This window comes from Chanos chanos, chromosome 10, assembly GCF_902362185.1.
Source record: "Chanos chanos chromosome 10, fChaCha1.1, whole genome shotgun sequence".
In the NCBI taxonomy this organism is placed as follows: domain Eukaryota; kingdom Metazoa; phylum Chordata; class Actinopteri; order Gonorynchiformes; family Chanidae; genus Chanos; species Chanos chanos.
The window spans coordinates 19692013-19707930 of NC_044504.1; the positions used below are offsets into that span (position 1 = coordinate 19692013).

A 15918-nucleotide genomic window follows, 5' to 3' on the forward strand; every position below is an offset into this window, starting at 1 on the left:
CATGGAAGAATTTGACTTAATACAACATTCGTGGACATCTAATTAATGCAAGTATTTAAATCGTAAAGTTAGGAAAAATATTTAAAATGTGCTCAGTAACTGACTTGACAACGGATGCTTTACGTAGAACTCAGGGCTTTTACGTGGGTCTACAGATTAAATATATCCACGCGGTTAATTTTCAATACAACTACGGGAAAAGATGCAAAAAAAGCTAACTGCGCCACCATAACTTCACATAAGTCAACACAGCGCCTTCAACCTCACACTCAAGACAGAAGAGCAGCATACTATACGTATAGAGTATGAAAGCGCTCCGATTTTTATTGAGGATTGCAGTTTATATGACACTGGAATAAATAAAGTAATGCTTGCACAATGACAACTGCAACAGATGTGAAACCGGGAGATGCGTACATGAAAACATAATTCTTTTCATTTTCTTTAAGTGTACAATAAATATTAAGTCCTTCAGCGAATGTACATGTCTGTAATGATGGTTACTTGCACAGGGCTGGAGGGACACTTCGGCAATAAATAATAACTCAGTTCGCACTGCTTCTGGGAATAAAATGGGTTACTGCAAGCTTTTCCCTAAACTGTAAAATGAAAATATACAACATGACAGCTCATTCCTCATGGGTACTTCTAGTACTTTGCCTCACCATCAATCAGTATCGGAAATGTTTGGTAAACCATAAACAAGCAAAACAATAAAAGTAAAAACCACAAACTCATATTTACTCCCCACCCCCAACCCACCCCACAAAAGATCTTGTTCAGAAAATGTAAAGTAATTAAAAGTTATGATATTATCAAGAAATAAACATTGCTTACAATTAATAAAGAAGTGTTAATACTATTTTTCCTCTTTTTGAAGATGATAGACCATAAATCTGAAATGAAATCCCATTCAATAATGGAAAAAAAATTAATAAAGCAACTTTGTGCTGTACCTAAAACTTTAGACACAATCCACTCTGCAAGAGTAAAACACATTCTGACTGAAGGCTTTGTTCATCTGTCGTAACATCTCTGATGAAAAACAAACCAGCTGGACATGATCATTCTGCTTTGTTTTCTTCAGAATCAGTACATTGTCATTCAGGTTCCCAGATAGGTTTGCACAGGGTTGTTAATTCATATAACGTAAAAGTACCTTGTTTGACAAAGCAAACAAAATAAAAATGGAAAAAATAATTAATTTACATAAGTGGAATCTCTCAGTATAAACTATATACAAAGTGTCACAGGATGTCATCTGAAACCCTTTGCAGTAGATAATTAAAAACCCTGAACCAAAATAACAACTGGACTTTATGAGGTTCAAATAAACATAATATGGGTCTAATTCAACAGACATGGAGATAATAATAATAATAATAATAATAATAATAATAATAATAATAATAATAATACATTTCTGGAAGGTCACTAAACATGATTTTTTTTTTCCTCTGAAATGACAATCATTGAAGAACACACTTCTCCTCTTTCTTGGCCATCTTGCCTTTGTTTTGTTCCAGCGTCCTCTCCAGGTGCTCGTCCTCCTCCTCGGCCCTGCAGACACAAACACACACACACACAGGAGACGTGAGGTGACAGACAGGGTGGTATCGTGCAGACCGGATGGTTACCTCGCACACCTCTGTACTTTCTCTGACCTGCTCTGTAGTGTCACGCAATTCTACAAATATTCAACAACTTCTTCAAAACTTCATATCTCATACCGTCTCAGAACACATTTTCTGACTGTGGCTGAGAGAGACCCCTGACACTAGGAACTGGCATTCAAAAACAATAACATGGTCACACCAAAGCAAGTCTAGCAAAGCGGGCTCTGCTCTGTCAGTATGCCTTATGAAAAGCGGACTTACTGTTTTTCCTGGGCGTCCAAGTCCCTAACCAGTGCATCCCGTTTGTTCACCAGTATGACCAGTTCATCCAGCAACAGCTGCTCTCTACGCTTCTGGGCTTCTGTCTTCTGCCAGTCTGTACAAGAGACCGTGAGCAGAGTTCATCAGAATCCAACACTCTTTCATCGGACTGCACAGAACCTTATCAATCAACATGACTGCAACGGGACAGCAGACTTCAGAATTGGGACAATGATTTAACTGGAGGCACTGAACATTGACAACCTTTCCAGAATGAGAATGGAACAATGGAATATACATACGCAAACATCACACACACAGACATCATATGTACATATAAAGTGTGTGTGTGTGTGTGTGTGTATGTATGTATACTCACACACACACCATATGTATGTATGTATGTATGTATGTATGTATGTATACTCACACACACACACCATACACACCATATATATATATATATAAAAATATAAATATAAATAATAGATGCACCAACTAATTAACAAGTACACATTAGTGGTGTAATTCCTAAAAGCTCAGGGGTGTGTGTATGTGTGTGTAAGCTCAGGCCAGTGTCTCAACTCTGCTGCTGGGCTGTAATATTAGCCAGGTAACCAGGATCACCACACACTGATACCAGTGTAGATAAGTGCTAAGTCACAGCCAAATAAAGTAGTGTAACCACAGCTATTCCTCACATCTGTGTAAAAACAGTGCATGCAAAAAAAACCCCAAAAAAACAAAATAGGGTGAGAAAGAGAGAGACAGAGACACAGTTTTACACTTTACTAAACTTTCACAGAGCAACTAAAAAAGAGTAAAGGTTAATGGGTGTTTTTTTTTAAATATTACAGCATATCAAATATGAAGCAATGACTGAATTTGAAGAGGCAGAAAGTGAAACATTAAGGCCATTAATGGCAGTCCTTGACATGGGTGTTTTTTTTATTAAATAAAATAAGTATTTCCTCTCTCGTTCGATCAAATTGCAACAGTTGGGCATGGCTCATGCTGGGCACTGTGCGTGTGTCCTGAGAGGTCTGCTCTCCTCTCATTTAACCTCTGTGCCTTTGAAGTTGAGCACAGAGCGAAATGAACACAGCTCCAATATTTGGCTCCTCTCACACCAAATTAAACTCTTTGCTGTTCTGTCATTATGCTTTTCATTGTCAAAATGGCAAATATTAAATGAATGCTGGAGCTATTTCTAAAAACATTCTCTCATCTTATATGTACACCCAATATACAATTAATATAAAAATATGAAAAGCAGGATTTAGAAAAGCCAACCCCCCCCCCCCCCCACAATTTACGCTAAATGAATACATCATTTCATTTGCTGGCTTTAAAAATGACACAGCGGGTCAATAAGACTTTGTTAGGAACTTCCTACCTGAAGAGGAATGTTTCTAATCATAGAACACACCTCTCTAACAGCACAAGTCTACTTTTTACTGGGCATTTCCTCCTGAGCAATGCTGCCTGTTTACAAGCCAGCACTCCATCCACTCACCCCCCTCTTCATTCACTCTCTGCTGTTGCTCCAGCCCCTCTGTCAAATTCACAATGCCCACTCCACAAAGACCTGCCTTGAGGGGAAGGGCCCAGCCAACAAAAACTTTTCCAGAATATCTCTGAGAGGAAGAAGAAGAGGGAGCCCCCCCCCCCCAACCCACTCTTCCAACTTTAACCCACCTCCTCTCTTTCCCCCTCCACACTCTATCCAAGCCAAAAAGCCAAAGTTCTTCCCCAACGGGCGAGGTAGCGGGAGCATGCAGCTGTCAATCATGGCTACGGCTGTCCCGCCCCCCTCATTAAGAAGGTAAACAATAAAGAGGCATGATGAGAGACATGGCAGAACAAATGAGAAGAGCAGAGGGGAAATCGGACACCCCTTTCCACACTCACGGAAGCCACTGCCTCCTTTTCCCTCCCCCTCTCTCCCAAAACAGGGAGGAGAGGTGAGGGAAGAAGGAGAAAAAGAGGGGGAAAAAAATGAGTGGTGCAAAGAGTGTGTGCAATCCTCTTGGATTCCTCTCCTCTCTCTCTCCCTGTCTCCATTGCCCTGGGCAATCACGTTAAAACTCACATGGTTGGTACTTATTCAGATAACCCTAACAATGCACACCAATGGTAACCATGTGAGTCTTCACAAGCCACACAAGAATGTGCTGGATCAAATCCCCCTCAGCCCCCCTTCCACACAAAATTTATTCAAGAGTGCAAACTGTTCAGCAGCTTTATGAAAGAAAAGTGCTTGTCCCCCCCACCAAAAAAAGCTCTGCTTAATATCTGCAAATTTCACCATGAGATATAGCCATGGAATTGTGCCTGGTGTTTTAACATGCAAGCACGCAGTGCAAACTTTTCCGAGGCTGCAGAGTTTCGCAAAAATGACTTCCTTAACAGGAAATGAGTAACGTTGGTGGAATCCAGCAAAAAATATGTGATCTTATTACAGAAGATTTGCGCTCCTGCTGGCTCTGAGTGACAGCCAAAGATGGTGTTGGAGACGTGCCAAGCAGAGCTGGGACACAAAGAGGAACATGGAACATAATGAGAGAGAAGTTGACAGGAAAATGGTCGTTAGCATGGTGCCTCTTACAAAGAAACTACAGGACTAACCAGACTTCACATTACAACACCAGGCTAACTTAATATAAGAGGAATATAAACAAAACCTCTTTCTAATAGATTTTCAATGCTGAGAAACATGACTACACAGAGTATTTTACACATGGAAAGGTATGTACCTTCACTATTACATAGGTGGATGTCCATATGGACAACCAGCATATAACGAAAAGGTGTACATAATCTAAATAAACACGAGAGAAAGTTTTCCATGGATGACACAGTGGAGATGGAGCCCATAGTCAACCTTGCCATTTTTAATAACAATTGAACTTTAACGTGGTTGATGAGGTAAAAGGGCTTAAATGTTTACAATGCCTTGAGAAAAGTGAAAGTGCGCGGCCTTTAAAATCTGATCTTCTAAGCACCTTACAGACCCCTGCATGAGTAACTCTCTGACAAAAATGCATTTCACAAAGCTGACAACACCAAGCCAATTTAGGAAAATTAGACACCATTTAATTACTCATGATCTTACAAACTGTTTCCCCAGGTTGTAGCTACGGAGTGGAGACCCTCGGATTCATAACATGAATGAAAGTATTTAACCTTTCACATTATATTAAAACATAAAGGAGTTGTCTATAAAAGTGTGTCACCTTAAAAGTAAAGTGAAAGCACATTAACAGATTTACCCTCCACCCCACGATTCGGTTCTTTCTAGATGTTTTTTTCTGAGGAGTTATTGATTAGAAAATCAAATAAATTAAGAAAAAAAGTGATAAAGAGCACAGCTGGGGGCATAAAAACTGAATCTACACCTAAATGGAAATGAACACTGTTTCAGTGAATAGTGCAAAAGGAAGAATTGTCACCCAGGCTTATCTTCAGTTCCAGTCAACTAGCAATCTTGAAAGAGTTTGCAACATCATCAAAGCTGGCCATTTGATAGGATTCTGGCACTGGACCTAATCAATGTGAGGAACACTACGGCCCAGACGTGTAACAAAGCTCAAATAGATTTACAAATGGGGTTGGTGGGGGGATAAGCTGCTGCACAGGATTACATATTGATTTTGAACATATAAAAAAGCTTATCATATAAAACCGTAACAACAAAAATAGGGCACCTATGCATAAATCCCGTTAAGAGAGAACCGTCCACTCTCAAATAACACGCCCTGGAGTCAACCAAGTCTGAGGAAAGAAAGGAAGAGGGGGAAAAAAAACGTGCAAGAAAGAGACCGTGTGTGCATAGCAGGCGGATAAAAAGGGCAAAAAGGATCAATTTTGTAGCAGAAAAATGAGAGTCTTGGCATATTGAGGAAGGCCACATTCAATCCAAAGCACCTCCCCACCTCTCCCACAGTGAACGCTAAATCCACAGCACCAAAGAGCAAGTTATCACTGAAAAGACATAAATACTTGGCATTACATTATTTCCAAAATCTTTGGCTGTATCTCGTCCACCTAATCGAGTGTGCCTTTCTACATCACACAAAAAAAAGCCCCCCATCCTCTGCCTGCAACGGTTTGAAGCTGCACATCTAATAAAATCTACATTGCCATCGAACGCAGACTCAAGTTCTGTTACTGAATTGAAAAATGTCCTTTGACAAAACGTTTAAAGATCAGTAAAATGCAATAATTCAGAGAGCTGCCTAATGAATCAAATCAGATCAGCTTCCTGTGGCACTGGAGTGTATCAAGTTTAAAGATCCTTGTGTCATTTACCCGTGCCACAATCAACTCTGATTAACAAAAATGTAACCAAGTCAAATAAAGACCCAATATGCAATAACCATTCTTCTTTTTCATTGTTATTATTTTTCCGTGGATGGGGTAGTGTTTAAAGGGAGTTGTCCTGTTTGCAGCCTTAAGACAGTGACAGGTCGGGACAGTCTTAGATGTGTAGACGAGGAGCTTCCTCTATCTCTGAGTGTGTCTGTGCGACCACACCTCAGCAGTCTCTCCTCTCCCTCTTTCTGTCATCAGCTGGTCAAGCAAATCAGCAATTACCTGACTACATTGGCTGCCTGTGAATGGACCTGTTGGAGCACCAAATAAGAAAGCGATGCACCCGCTTCTCTGGCCAGCAGGTCAGAACTATCTCCCCCTGCTGCACGAAAGCTGTGCCTCAGACTGCTAAAGCTCGACCCCGAGAGAGAGAGAGAGAGAGAGAGAGAGAGACAGAGAGAGAGAGAGAGAGAGAGAGAGAGAGAGACAGAGAGAGAGAGAGAGAGAGAGAGAGAGAGAGAGAGAGACAGAGAGAGAGAGAGAGAGAGAGAGAGAGAGACAGAGAGAGAGAGAGAGAGAGAGACAGAGAGAGAGAGAGAGAGAGAGACAGAAAGTATATAGTGGATACTGATAAGTTGGAGTCATTGAGAAATTCAACAAGTTGAGGCATAAGGCCTGATAACACTACGACTGTTATCATGTGGACAGTGCTCTAATGAAAGGCATTCCGTCTCAGAGTGATGTCGGCCTGTTATTCTTTCATTTTCTTTGTATTTGACTGATGTGAGCGGAGTAACTGATGATCAGTGACCGGATGACTCCCGACTCCCGTCCACACTCCCTTTTAGGGCCCCAGTCAGATCAAGGCAGAGTGCAAAACAGGTATTGACCACAATTCTGAGAAATTCAACTTTGATAAGATTTTGAGGTAAAATACATACAATACACATCCAATAACCCACACTCTTCTGATCAAATTCTTTAATACCTATAGCAGGCATTTGCTCAGGACTCACACCTACACTAAAAGAAACATGAGATTTGTCTATAGCAGAAACGAAGACTTCACAGAGGGTTTAGATAACAGAGATCGAGCATAGGTAGAGTCACAACAATGAAAGCATAAGAGTCAACCCTGAATCTGCTCGACTATGCACATCCAGCCACAGCCCAGTCCACCTCAACCTAATTAGAATTGATTTATGATGGATCAGGTAGCTTATCAGGTGCCGAAAGAAATTACCATGGCTAGCCAAGGGGTTCAGGGGTCACCATCGAATAGCAAAATCAATTTGCATTGATTGTAAAAGGTTCATTTTGCGAAAAAGGACAGAGTCAAAGGGATTAAACTTACCTAGACAACTTTGATACCACACAATAGGCTTTTTTTAAACCCCCCCCCCCTTCCACCACCTGGATAACATGGACTAACAAAGATTATAAATATAGCCACATTCTCTGATGCCTGTGTGGCTGTATCGGTAAGATCTCCCCTTGTGAAAGGTGTGTCAGATGTGAATTTGTCATATCTGTACTTACTGTCACATGACCACTAATATATACATATGCTCAGTGATAACGCTAATGTCACAGTATGTTACAGGTCCAACCACAATCAACATCTCCCAACAGAAATATAACACAGGTTTATAAAAAGGGAAAAAAAAAAAGTATTATGGTGACTGGGGCAGCACAGATCTGTAAACGTACAGCAGTCAGTGCATGCGTGAGGGGTGAAAAGAAATGGTGCCAGTCTTCTGTCTATGCAGGTGTATCATAGCCCTTGACTCCCCTCCTCTTACCTTCAATCGCCAGCATTGCTCTTAACTCCCGGTTCAGCAGCTCAAAGCGTCTCTCCAGATCATGCTCCTTTTCCCTGGGCAAGTTGTAAAAGTTCATCAATATGTTAATTACTAAATCATTAAACACTTAAAGAAACCTTTAATAAACATTGATTCCAGCACTTGCCACCACCTTGCCAGCTCCACATTAATCTACTACAAATAAGTGATACACAAAGCACAACAGAATAGCTATTCGGATTGATATGGAGGATAGAAAAGGAGACAAAAAAGTCGAGACATAAGAGGAACTGGGTATCAACACGCATTTCATTTCCCCCATCGCTTTCAAACGTATTGGAAAATGAGCTAATTCACACTGTAATAGAATTTGTCCTTGACAGCCTGTTTGGCAAATGGAAAATGGAAAAGAAAGAAACAGTAAAATATAGGCTTTTTTAATTGACCACTTAAAAAGCCCCCCTTTCTCATTGATATAATGTGATTAGAATACTGAAATCTGTCCTTCACTAAGCCTTTTAAAGTCTGTGTGGAGAACAGAGAGAGGATGGTTTCATGCACCTGTCATAGTCGCTACATTCAGTGAAAAGGATAAGAATGAGCAGAGTCTTTCTAGAGTGCACAACACAGGAGAGTCACTATCAAAACAGCCATGAGGCTCACTGGGCTTTGAAATATATGGTTAAAAAAAGGGTATCACCATCATACTTGGAATTTAGAATTCTGAGTTTTACTGAAAAGTATGAATAATGAAATCGTTTCAGCTGATGGACCAAAGGTCATTTGAATGTCATTTTTGGAAACATATTAATTAAAAATGAAACATAAAGATGGCGACACAGCGCTCTGGAGAGTCTGAGTCACCTGGGCTCTACATTGGGTCAAGCAGGGCTCACTGACTCATGTTTCACCAGTGGAGAGGAAGACAGAGAGACAGAAAGATGGTGTGTGTGTGTGTGTGTGTGTGAGAGAGAGAGAGTAAATATGGACTCACAGCAGAGAGAGCTGGTTCTGTCGGCGGATCAGAGCGTTCTTCTTGTTGACCAGCATGAACCACTCCTGCATCATGGCCTCCTCCTCCTCCTTATTTTTCCCTATGGGAGCAGAGTGTGAGAGAGAGAGAGAGAGAGAGAGAGAGAGAAATAACATTTATGAGTTGAGGCATTATGCTATTCAATTTGAATTTCTCAATTAAGAGTTGTACTGAAATAAGGTGCAGCACAGTGTCATTTGAAAGCTCTCTCACTCAGACACATGAGTATGACTCATCTTGGCACAGTTAAGCACCTTTCTCACACCTTCTTTCCAAGTAAGGAGCATCAAATGAGATTATCGCAAAGGCTTCATATAACAGCAGAGATTGACACGGAAGTTAGGACACCAGCCAGATGTGTTCAGTGGCAAAAAGACACTTCACAAGACGCTCCCATTGTCAATAAAAATGGAATAGCAGCTGGATTAAAGACTAGGATTACAGTTGGTCTGTTTATAATCCTATATACTTACTGACACAAACATGGAGTGCAAAGACCTAAACTAGGAGTTACATCTGACCTCCTCACTTAGTAGCTTAGTAAAAATCCAAACTTTAACAGGTAGACCCACAACATCTAAACTCAACTGCCAGAAATACACAACTGCCACTTCAAAAGTGAGACATATAAAGCCTACTCTTTAACTGCTATCAATCAACAACCCAGCCTTCAACAGCTAGAAACACGCAACTCACACTTCAACAGCTAGAAACGCACAACTCACACTTCAACAGCTAGAAACACGCGACTCACACTTCAACAGCTAGAAACACACAACTCGCACTTCAACAGCTAGAAATACCCACAAATAAAGCTCTACGAAAGAGAGCTAAAGTTAACTCACTCAACCTCACATAATAGACATAATTGACAAATTGACAGACATATTGAGTGGGACAGTATGGCCAACAGTCCAGCATCCTCGAGCCACAATAGATGGTTAACAAACTACCCCAGATGAGCATATTGACAGTCAGCTGTCTAGTGAAGTTAAGCTAAACAATTTCAACTTCTGAAAGTAGCAAAATACCTCAAGAAAGTTCTGGAATGATTCATCTGTGAGGCAGAAGACTCGTTTAAGTGGGTTCAGGGCAACAGATGTAACGAGCTTACAGTACGAGGACTGTTTCAGTGACACTAATTATTTCTTTGCAGGCAGATAAAAGCAGTAGCAAAGAGATGAAACATCATATAAGCTTATGTAATCACCTTCACTACTCAATGACTCTCTGATTCCTGCCGCATACCGACACAAATCAACAACAGAATTAGCATCTAAACACAAACCAACCCCCCCTCCTCACCAACCCAAACACTCAACCAATGTGAACCTTAAGCCGATGCAGACAGGTCTGTAGAGTGACAGTAATTAAGATTACACTTCTTGATGTTTACACAGATACTCTGTGTTAGATTGTGAAAGCAAGGTGCAGTTAAATGATCTTGGATTTAATGTTTATATGCACATGGTGACACATAAAACTCATAAATGTCAAGTGTAGATCAGTGAATCATGACTTGTAGGTTAACTGGCTCCTTTTAAAGAAGCTTCCTGTCAAAGATGTGTCACACGTTCTAAGGTTATTTAAATAATGTTTCAAAAGCTTTAAAAAGCAGATAATGTCATTTTAAATGGGCACAGTTTCTCTCTAAAAGTTCTAGACACAGTAAGTTTTTTTTTTAAAGTCTATTTTATCGTGACACAAAAGGAAAAACTACAGTTATATGTAACTATTTTAATGTGTCGGCATCCAAGACACAACAGTGCTCTCATGCTTTTGTGAGTGTGAGAGTGCCAGCACTGAGAGTGCACTGGGGCATTTTTTGCCACTGAGTTTAAACTTGGGGCCAGCAAGCTGAGAAACTCTTTTTTACCCTCTCGCTCACTTTCTCAGCAAGACTCGGCACCCATGTGACGGTGACGGCGGTCATGTGAGACAGACAAATCAGCAAGGCACAACAAAGGCAGCAGTGACTCACCAGGAGAACGTCCTGACAGACTCTCCCGCCCTCTCAAAAAGAAAAAAAAAAGAAAAACACCACAAAACAAAAAACAAAAACAGAAAAATAACACTCTAGGGAATGTGTTTCTGATTCTAATGTCTGCCAAAGCAATACGACTGTACTTTTTTTTCATATAAAACAATACAAGGATTTAGGAATCACCTTTAGATCACTGTAGTCAAGACGACTTTTAAATAGCGTGACTGGGAAAGGCTGAAGTGCATTACGGCAGGTCACTGGGACTCGCCGCAGACCGAGAAAACAGGCACATAATAAATGGTGACTACAGAGTGGCGGACACTGAGGGATTAGAAATCGCGTCCTGGGGCTGAGACACAGGTCCGTCTGTGCAGTCAGACTCTGTCCTCTGCCTGGCTGAGGGCTGCAGGGTGCTGGGTGTCCCCATTTTGCCACATGTGTGGGGGGAGAATCGCTGCCATTCTTTCCCACTTCTGAACGGTGACCTCTGGTTTGTTCTGACTCAGGGCAGAGGTATTCTCACTCCCATTCTGTCAGATAAAACCTTTGATCTCCGCCATTCTCCCTCATTCAGTCACACAGTGTTGTTCATTAAGGTAGCGGTACAGACCCCTCTTTCCAGTCAAGCACTGGCTAATCTGTTCTGACGATGTGGGCATGGCTTTTCTTTTTCTTTCCTTTTCTTTCTTTCTTTCTTTTTTTTTTTTTTTTTTTTTTTTGAGGTTGTTGTCAAGAGACGTCAGATCTCCCCTAACTGATCTTTTTTGTTTTGATGTTCTTTAATAGTATTTCAGTCAGTTTTAAAAATGAGTTTTTAGCAACACAGTCTTAAGCACAAAACTACATTTAGAACAACAAAAAAATATTTTTCAGAGGCCACAACTGTGAAAACATTTGCTATTTTTGCTTTCTTATTTGTCTTTTGTCAACAAATGCTATTTGAAATGAGGATAACATAGAAACCATATAGAGTAAAAATACAGATGGGGACCAGAAAATTATTTATGAATAAATTGATAGATGCATGCGATGGCAAAATGCCTGGCATATTTCTGCCTGAGACAATATCTACTGAACTTATGCAAATAACTGAAACAAACAAGGCCAATTAAGGACATAATATTTCAAGAAACATCTGACCTTTACCATGCAAAGCACCAAAAAACACAGCATATACCACACACAGTAAGGGAGTAATATTTTAAATATCACACTCTACAACAAGATTTGAATTGTCTTAACCATGAAAACAGATTCTTATTTGCATTTCATTTGGTAACGTGAGCATAGGAATCTATGGAAATATAATTTACTGAAAAACATTTTGAATGACTCTTTCTTTCCAAATGCAATGCTCATCTGTAATATCTCAAAAAGTAAGTTGGCAAGGTTAAAAATGAATGAATGAATGATTCACATTTTGCCTGCAAAACAGGACACATATACATGCAGTCCTGGATGTTGGCTGTGAAAGGACAACCAAGTAGGGGGAACAAGGTTGTGTGGGGGCCTAAGGGCCACAGGTCCTTTAAGGGTGAACCAGCCTTCATGACCGAATAAGATTACTGTTACATTCAAACAATAGAGCAAAGACGAAACCTCGCTATGATTAAAAAAAAAAAAAAAACTTCTTGTATTTTCTTGGTGCCCCCTACTGATAATAAACTAATTCAATGCGCACACACAGTCTCATATATACAGATATACACATGTGTGAGGTATAGGTATAAAGTCAGTGTTCTCACTCTAAAATCAATGTATCCACTGCACATATATCACACGTAGAAATTAAGACTTTGTTTCTAAGTTTGTAAAAACATTTTCTGAAAGGTGAGGAATGTGGAAAACCATTTTGATTAGAACATAATTATATCTAAACTACACTGATTCGTCATAGGATTTTAATGTAAATCACTGCTAATTAGGGATCAAAATGATGTTAATGCAAAGTTTCATGCTTCAAATTTCATTAAAATGATTAAAACAAGTATTTGCTGGTCATAAATATTCAGACAAACAATGGTAATTATTCAACTAATGTGAATATTCCTAAAATACTTTTGAAAGGTTCGTACAATGATAAAAATCACACAAATTTGAATATAAAAGTAAACCTGCGCAACAGGAGGACTGTTTTCCTTGTCATTTTGTTTAATTACATATTTCCTCTCATTTGATTTAGATACAAATCTTCAAATGGCATTACAAAATGAGAACAATTACAAATTAATCCTTATTTTAGTGAGTCCTGGTAAGAACTGGGATTCTTTACTCAGAAAAGAGGAGGAGGAGGAGGGAGGAGGAGAAAAGAGGAGGGGGAAAAAAAAGAAAAGAAAAAGAAATATATTAAACCTTGTGATCACAGCAAGCTCTTCTCATTTCTTATCCAACCATTTTCTGTTTAATCCAATACCCAGTAATCCAATTTGTCTATCGGAGTTTTAAGGGGCAGATCTCAACTTCTCTGCGGCTAAGTCACTTTTTGAACATTACAATTTATTTGAAGAGGCCTGACACTCTGTGCCTGTTTCATTTCGTCCTTCTGACTGTTGTGTCCGTGGCTCTAATGTAGTGAGGAATTAAAGGAGCGAGAGAAAAACAGAAATAAAAAAAAGGAAGAGAAAAAAAAGAACAAGATGAACATTGTTTCCTGTGATTAAGTAAGAGCTCATTAAAGCGCTGTCAGTGATTCTTTCTGAATATGCATGAAGGCAATAATCAGATCTGGTGGCGTCACTGGAGGGGAGACGGGTAAGTACAAAAGGATTGATTTAATTACTTGGAGTGGGTCTGCAGTGTGGAGCAGTCTTGTTAGCAGGGAATGAAAGGACGGTGGTAGCCTTGTGCCTGTTCCCGGAGAAAGGTGGTTTAGCTTTAGCCACAATACCTAATCTCGGGATAAAGCACAGGCCATTGTACCCGAGGCAAGCCTTCACTAGTCACAAAATGGCTACAATGCATTCTCTCCTGTTTAAGTGAACCTGGTTAACTCATAACTCCTCTGCTTTTTTTTTACTTCTTTTTTTGGTTAAATCAAGTAACGATCTCTCCGAGCAGCTAGAGAGTCTGGAAACAGCTCCTTGGGACATTTGTTTTTGGATCATCAGTACAATGTCATTATTTTCCCTAAATATTACTTAATTATTTTATTAGACTAGAAAATAAATGGAAATAAAAAATAAAAAGGTTTTACTTGAGACAAAAGTTAAAAAAAAAAAAAAATCACTATTAATACACTACTGCCCTCACATCCTGAGGACGACTTGCCATTCTTTTCTTATTTGAAATGTAATAATTCAAAACTGACATACTGACACGTTTCAGATTTACCAAATGTGTCCGTAAACAGAGCATTTCCCACTACGGTCCAGCAGAATTCAATTGTCTCGTTCTATTGATGTTACTGGCTTTCACTTGCTTGCTTTGCGGCTTACCATTCCCAAAAAGAAATGAAAAAAAAAAAAAAAAAAAGAATTCATAATCATAAGTAGACTTAAACTGCAGGGAGACAAACTACTGACAGAGACCAAGATCAGTAAAGTCCCCTTTAATGAGGGAAAAGTCTTGGCTATACATACATGGTTATCATGCCATCCTTTCGTGTAATTGTTTGAACGTGTATTCCGTGAGAGGGCTGATAAGTTTTTTTTTTTTTTTTTCCCACTAATGCATTTCTCTCATCTGTCCCCCAGTGCTGAGCGCAAACACCCTTCGGCAAACAGTCCTGGATCCATGCTAACAGCAAAGACACCTCTTGCTTTAGGCCCAGAGAAGGAGGGAGGGGTAAAACAAACATTTCTCAGATAATACATTTGTTTTCAAAGCCCAACTGCTCATTTCATTTAGCCTAACTTCTCCCCTCGTACACACTGAACTTCCATTAATCTATCCACTTTCAACCGATTCCGTATCAAGCAAGCCCAAAATACAGATATTCTTTTGACGGAGAGAAGCAGAAATAAATGAATTTAAGACCCCATAACACCTGATATATGCCCATCCTTCACCACAACCCCCCACTCCATTAAATTGTATTTTTTTTTTTTTTTTTGCCAATCAATAAACATTATCACAGAGTGACAGACTATCAGCCAGTTGCTGTGGCTTCACTTTTTCTCTAATCTCACGGTGGCTTGTCCACTATCACTGGCCAGCCACAGGAGCAAGGACCCAGCCAGACAGTTTACATTACAAAACAACAATCACTTGTCATAATAACACAACACAGGACAAATGTGAAATGACACAGTGACCGACAACAGGCGTGAGGATGGTGAGTGAAGAATCCAGGGAGGCAAAATATTTTAGTCTTTTTTGGTAGAGAAAACAGTGAATGATATTTTCAATATTGAGGTGAAGAGGTGACTGTTATGGTTCCTCATTAAAAACGATTAAGTCAATAACAATTACATACTCAGACAGTAACCTGGGGACAGCCGGGTACGAAAGAAACCATTTTCTCTTCATTGGTTAAAACATTTGAAATATTGTTTAAGTTATCTTTTGGGTATCACCACAAAATTCTGACCTACTATGGTTATTTTTGACAATATTTTTGAGACTTCAATATTTTGAATCTCACGATTATACACTACTGGCATTATTCTCCTTGATAAGTAAAACATGTTAACCACAAATGAGAAGCAAACCACAGAGGTAATGCTCCTCATATGACCCAATTCATTTCAGGACAAAACATTAACAGGCAAAGGTCTCCTTTTCTTCATTCATCATTATTTTGACTGCAAGTATCATTTCATTCTTCCTCTCCACTTTGGGACAGCTTTAGTAATGTTGAACATGGGCAGAATCAAGGGCCTTTCGGGAAGAGCCAGAACACTTCAGATAATTAATATTGCGAGAGACAGGCAGATGAGAGAGCATCTAAAGAAAGATCACCTGGTGAAG

General features: G+C 39.7%; 1 protein-coding gene across 1 annotated transcript in view; it reads right to left on the reverse strand.

Annotated features, from left to right (window-relative positions):
- Positions 1-1469: 1469 nt before the first annotated feature.
- Positions 1470-15918, reverse strand: part of ehbp1 (EH domain binding protein 1) — a 114648-nt gene continuing 100199 nt past the window's right edge. Inside the window, exons 20-23 of the mRNA XM_030787450.1 lie at positions 8988-9087; positions 7994-8067; positions 1878-1992; positions 1470-1560 (exon numbers count right to left, since the gene is read on the reverse strand). Of these exons, the coding sequence (XP_030643310.1) occupies positions 1470-1560; positions 1878-1992; positions 7994-8067; positions 8988-9087 (380 nt within the window). The remainder of the gene's footprint in view (positions 1561-1877; positions 1993-7993; positions 8068-8987; positions 9088-15918) is intronic.